Below are 6,359 nucleotides of genomic sequence, written 5' to 3'. Positions count from 1 at the left end.
GAGAGTTCACTGGCATGCAATATATTTGCTAATTTGGGCTGTCCATATGCTCTTTTGTCATTGTAACTGATAAGGAAAAACGAAAAAGTGGATTAGTTATCGATGAAACACAATTTTAGCAGAAAATAATATAATAGAACCCAAATCAAACAACACGTACCCTTCTTTAGCATTGATCTGATCAAACCGGATCCCATTTTTATAACAATGGGTGTGGGCTATTTATGATAAATTCACAGTCCTTCCTTGAATACCACTTGCTTTCACTGTGTTCTTCATTTTGTCCAGAAGAAGCTCTGTTAGAGGAAATGCCCTGAGAAAATATAGCATCCAGGATCATTCTTGGATTAAAGAAAATGGAAGAATCACTACTAATTTCATGGAACTTGCCAATATGATTAGTTGCAAACTGAGCTTCTATTCCATCTTGAGAAAGATGAAAGAGACAGAACATGATCCCAGCATTGTTTCTGAGACAGACAACGTCGTAAAACTCGTGTTAATTGATTCCTTAAAAAGAATGGTGGTTTAATTAGGGTGTTCGAAATTACATCAAGATGTTGAGAGGAAGATTAAGAGCGATGAAATTGTCTGCAAATGCTCTGATGGATTTAATGGAGCAAAGATTGAGCTCCAAGACATCAACACGTGCGGTTTTGGTTTCTGCAAGAATGATCTTCTTGGCTTCATTGGCAGCTTTCAAGTTCCTCGCGCCGATGATGATATGAACACCTCGAAGAGCTAATACTCTTGAAGTTTCCAACCCTATTCCACTCGCTCAACCTGCAATTTACCACCTCAATAATCAAAACGTTGCAGAATAATGGTTACGTTGAAACTCAAAACATTATCATAGTTGTTGATAGGAAGTTGGAAAATTTAGTTTCGTCAGCCGTTGACGGTTCGCCTTTATTAGTTTGGGAGTGAAATGACCGTCGTCGATCAACAATGTCGAATGAGGAATATTTCTTTTAGGGTGTGCACACATGCCAAAGAATGTTTGAACGGTGTCGCTGATTTTCTTCTTCCACATCAAATTTTAGCCTCCCATTATTATTAATTTTTTTAAAAAAAAATCCTTCTCTTTTTTAGATAATTTTCCTAAATTTTGTTTTATAGCTCCATTTCTCTGATTTTTTTCCGATATAATTCTTTCTTTTCTCTCGTTAACCGAATCCGATTGACGTCGGATTCAAAAATGGCGGCAACGAGACGGTTACGCGACCTCCAATCGCAGTCAGGTAATGGAACTTGCGTCGATTGCAAACAAAAGAATCCCCAATGGACTTCGGTTTCCTACGGTGTTTTCATGTGCTTAGAATGCTCCGGGAAACACCGTGGCTTAGGTGTCCACATCTCATTCGTCCGATCCGTTACCATGGACTCATGGTCCGATATCCAGATCACGAGAATGGAATCTGGCGGTAACGAGATGCTCAATTCTTTTTTGGCTCAGTACGGTATCCCTAAAGAAACCGATATCGTTACCAAATATAACTCCAATGCCGCCGGTATTTATCGCGATCGTATCCAAGCCCTAGCTGAGGGCCGCCCGTGGAAGGACCCACCCATCGTGAAAGAGGCTCTCCACGGTGGTTGTGGTAGTAAAAGGCCGCCGTTGAGCGGTGGTGGTAGCAGGGACATTAATAATAATAATAATAATAACAATAATAAAGGATGGGATAGTTGGGATGATGACGAATCTTTTGGCTCTTCGAATGATACGAGGAGGAATCAATCGGCGAACCATTTTACAAGAGGGAATAATAACGGAGGGGGAGCGGGAGGTTCTCCCATGAGATCGAGGTCCACAGAAGATATACGCACGAGGACCGAGCTGGAGGCATCGGCGGCGAACAAGGAGAGCTATTTCGCGAGGAAGATGGCAGAGAATGAATCAAGGCCTGAAGGGCTACCACCTTCCCAAGGAGGGAAATACGTTGGGTTTGGATCCAGTCCTACGCCTGCCCAGAGGAATAATGATCCTCGGGGGGACGTGCTCTCCGTTGTGTCTCAGGTTAAGAAATCATTACTTTTTCCTTCTTGTGAAATGGGTGATTTTCATTTTGTGACGATGATAGATAGATAGATAATTGTTATTTAGTGGTTGAATTTGTTTGTGGAGCAGGGCATTGGGATGTTATCATTGGTAGCAGCATCCACAGCCCAATCTGCTGCTAGTGTTGTCCAAGCAGGAACCAAGGAGTTAACCACCAAGGTATTTTTCGGTTAAACTTCAACTTTATAATATATATGCCTCTCAATTAATCAACCCATAGCTGTAATATCACTTCATTTCCTTCAAAAGAAAGTAATATTTACTTAGTAGACAATCTATTTAAAATTATCATCCAAGAGATAGTAGAGTTTTTATAAGGGGTGCTTAAAGAGTTGAACATTTCGAATTTGACTCGGTCAAAGTTCAATACAAACTCGACTCGGATTGATTCGATTTAAACTCGAACTCGACTCAAGATCTTAACGAGTTAAGTCTAACTCGATTCGATAAGTTCGCAAATAACTCATTATTTTTTATATAATTTTTTAGTAGTTATATTAGAAAATTATTTCATTCAAAAATTTACTATAGATAATAAATTGCTAATCTAAACAACAAAAAATACTAAATTATTAATTACTATTTTACTATACCTAAAAATCAAACCATATTTATTATTTTAATGTATTTCTAGATTGTTACTTTGGAGTTTAGATTTTGAAATTGTTTAATACATTCTTTTTATACTTTTTTAGTTAAATTTATTAATTTATGTTTATCTTAAGCTATATATAGTATTAGTTGATTTTACCTATATTTTTAAAAAATAAGGTAAAAATTTCGGTGAACTTGACGAGCAACGAGTTTTTTTAACGAGCACGAGTCGAGCAAAATTTTAACGAGCTTAGCAAGCAATGAGTCGAATCGAGCAATGAATTTTTTTTAATGAGCACGAGTCCAACTTGCGATCGACTCGCTCAATTCGCACCATAACCCTTATCCTTCCTATGCCGGACAACATCCCAAACCTTAGCAAGAGCGAATCTAGGGTCAGAGAAATCCAAGTGCACCATAACAGCTCTCAGCTTTATTAACCTTCTCCAAATCCAATTGCTCGTTGCTTTCACGCTCACCCGCCAAAAGTTGAACCCTTAAGCAGCCCTCAGTTCTCTACTTATTTGTGCCCTTTTAAATGTTCAAAAACGTGTTACTGTTCTCGTGGCATTTCACTTGGCTAAGTTGTTGATGCTATAGCTATAACATGATTTATTTTCTTTTCTTGTAATGCTATTTGTAAGTATATGGTACCTAAATAACTTCCATTGGCCATGTAGAGGCAAATGCGCACGTCATTCGGGGTAGGAAAGTGTTAGCTATGAAAATTTAATTTTCTTCGATTAATTATTTATTTTATTAATTGTGTTTATCCTAAAATTTTATCTGTATTCATTCCACATATAAAAATTTTGTATTATTAATATATACAGGTTCACCTTAAAAAATATTTATGTATCCACCATCGCAAACATGATGCATCATTTTGTTCAGGTAAAGGAGGGTGGCTATGATACCAAGGTTAATGAAACTATTAGTGTTGTCACCGCAAAGACAACAGAGATTGGGCAGAGAACATGGGGGATCATGAGAGGAGTCATGGCCTTAGCTACACAAAAGGTTGAGGAGTACGCGAAAGATGGCATGAGCTGGAACAACGATAACTGGCAGCAGAACGAAAGCGGGAAGAAGGGATCTGATCATGACTTTAACCGGAGGAACAAAGGATGGGATTCTACTTCTGGAGGACAATCCTCCTCTGGCGGGAATCACAATTCTCATAGCTCAAGTTCTTGGGATGACTGGGACACCAATGACAAAAGGATGGACCTAGGTACTTCAGATGTGACCGCCACAGATGGTTGGGCTGGTTGGGATGATGCCAAGGATGGTGGATTTGATCATTTCCATGATGGTGTTCCCAACAAAAGGGCTGTTGCTCGCAATGAAAAATCAGATGCTACCTGGGTGGGTGGAGGCTTTCTTTAAGGTTAATTTTCTTATACATTCCCATGCTAATTAGTACTATTAGATAGTGATGTGGAAAACGAGTCATTCAAATCAGGTTCGGTTCGAGTCATTTTGATTTAGACTGAATGTGGGTCAAGTTTGGATTGGATCGGGTCATTTCAGTTTTTTATTTTATTCGGGTTTATAATAAGTTGGATCGGATCCTGATCGGATCAGATCATTTCAAGTTTCGATTTTACTCTGATCTATAGTAAGTCGAGTCAGATCAATATCAAATCAGTTGATTTCTAATCAGATCAAATCGATTGATCTTCAAATCATGTCAATGATCAATTATTAAGTTTAGATCAACTTTGAATTTTCAGATCAATTTTAGTTAAGTTAAATAAAAGTGAAATCAAATATATATAGAACTGTTAATATATTTTTGTAAAAATAATCAAGTTTGAGTACATTAAATTCGGGTTAATTTCAATTTAGGATATTTTTTGTTTGATTGCTTTCAATTAAGATTACTTTTGATTTGGTTAAATTCAGATCGATCTCAATTATGTGTTAGTTACTTTCGGTTTGACTAAAATTCATATTAGTTTCAATTGATTCATTTTTTTCAAAATTCGGGTCACCCTGTTCAGATCTATTTCGAGTCTAGATTCGGATAAATCATGTTAAAATCAAATTTGCCAAGTCTATTAAATTATTGGTTTCTATTTCGTGATCTTATTTATGTTTTGCAATGCATAAATGAAATTCTCTGATTCATGGTCAGGTTGATACAAGTAGAGCTGCTGAGAAAATTGTTGGTAAGTGGGGCTACTGGTGAAGTTGGTACAATTTTGGCAAACTCCTTTTCCTTTTTATCTTTCGAACGGTTTTACTAATGTAATTTCTTGCATAATTTTCACGTCTGAAAGCAGTTAATATTTTGTAGAGGAAGGGCAAATTGCCCAAGATTAGAAAGAGGATTAGTTGTAAAGAAAAACACTAATTGTGAAATGAAACTTCATAATTGATTTGAATCCTTTTACCAACTATTTAGAGATCATATTAAATGAAAAATAATTAGAGATTACAATATTATAATTATTTACATAACAAGTATTATCATTAATTTATACCATAAAATAAAGAAATTTGAAGGGGGAATTGACAAGTCAAATGAGATTTTCTCATGAAATTTTTGGATCAAGAATTTTGAAGGATGACATCAAATTCAGTTTCAGGATTCAGGATGATTTCCGACATGGATGAATTGCTCAAAAGTAAGATGATAACATCGAGGAAGAAAATTGATAAAACAAAGGAGATTTTTCACATGAAACTTTGGGATCAAATTTCAGTAAAGATAAAAAGGGGAAGGGCATTCTAATAGTCAAAATTGAACTACAAAAATAGCTAAACAAAGGCGAGAGATTTACAGAACCAAGTGAATAAATTCCTAACCACCGAAGCCGTAAAGAGTCCTGCCCTGCCTCTTGAGAGCGTAAACGACATCCATCGCCGTGACAGTCTTCCGCCTAGCGTGCTCCGTGTAGGTCACCGCATCCCGGATCACATTTTCCAGAAAGATCTTGAGAACGCCGCGCGTCTCCTCGTAGATCAACCCGCTGATTCTCTTCACCCCACCCCTACGAGCCAACCTTCTGATCGCCGGCTTCGTAATGCCCTGAATGTTATCCCGGAGCACTTTCCGATGCCTCTTTGCTCCTCCCTTTCCTAATCCCTTGCCTCCCTTTCCTCGCCCCGACATTTTCCAGAGAAAATTCGAAATACTTGAAAAGGGCTTTTGTTTGTTTTTGTGTGAGTTTGCTTGTTTGAGGTGGGGATATGTGGAAGAGGTTTAAATAGGGGTGTATTTCTCCGGGTTTGCAATGAGAGAGAATAATATATGCCGTTCGATCGGAACATTATCGACGGTATATAATAGAGATCCGTGGTTTTTGATTTTATTGGTTAAAGATTGCAAGTGGAGCGGACGCAAGAGAATATCTGTTGGATTAATGTTTTATCCAACGGTCAGTAAATTGATCCGTGTCATGTGTGATTATGCTGTTTTAAGCCGTCAGATTAAGATATATCATCTGCGGTTCCCGTTCCCCAAGTGATTTGGTTGGTGAACTGAACTGTACCTGGATTGCTTAGGTGGTATGTTTACGAAAAACCCAATTCCACCCCTGGGATTTCATTTTCCTTCTTTTCCAACCATTGCTAACTTTATATTGTACTATATTGTAAGGAACTATTCCAACATAGACTCGAATTGGTCCGAATATTCAAAGTTGTCCCAAGGTAAAAATAATTGATCGGTTATTGATTTGACTCGAAAATTAATTAA

General features: G+C 37.4%; 2 protein-coding genes across 2 annotated transcripts; one reads left to right on the top strand and one right to left on the bottom strand.

Annotated features, from left to right (window-relative positions):
• Positions 1 to 1,198: 1,198 nt before the first annotated feature.
• On the top strand, positions 1,199 to 4,042 carry LOC120143102 (probable ADP-ribosylation factor GTPase-activating protein AGD6). The gene is made up of 3 exons (XM_039157515.1): positions 1,199 to 2,017; positions 2,129 to 2,218; positions 3,548 to 4,042. Exons 1-3 carry the CDS (start codon positions 1,199 to 1,201, stop codon positions 4,040 to 4,042), a joined length of 1,404 nt encoding a protein of 467 aa, XP_039013446.1.
• A 1,295-nt stretch (positions 4,043 to 5,337) lies between these two features.
• On the bottom strand, positions 5,338 to 5,837 carry LOC120143101 (histone H4). Its single transcript, XM_039157514.1, has one exon. It carries the CDS (start codon positions 5,772 to 5,774, stop codon positions 5,463 to 5,465), a length of 312 nt encoding a protein of 103 aa, XP_039013445.1. The 5' UTR covers positions 5,775 to 5,837; the 3' UTR covers positions 5,338 to 5,462.
• Between the last annotated feature and the right edge of the window lie 522 nt (positions 5,838 to 6,359).

The sequence above is a fragment of the Hibiscus syriacus genome, unplaced genomic scaffold, assembly GCF_006381635.1.
Source record: "Hibiscus syriacus cultivar Baekdansim isolate YM2019G1 unplaced genomic scaffold, ASM638163v2 tig00110833_pilon, whole genome shotgun sequence".
NCBI classification, from domain to species: domain Eukaryota; kingdom Viridiplantae; phylum Streptophyta; class Magnoliopsida; order Malvales; family Malvaceae; genus Hibiscus; species Hibiscus syriacus.
This window is presented reverse-complemented; position numbering and strand designations above follow the sequence as displayed.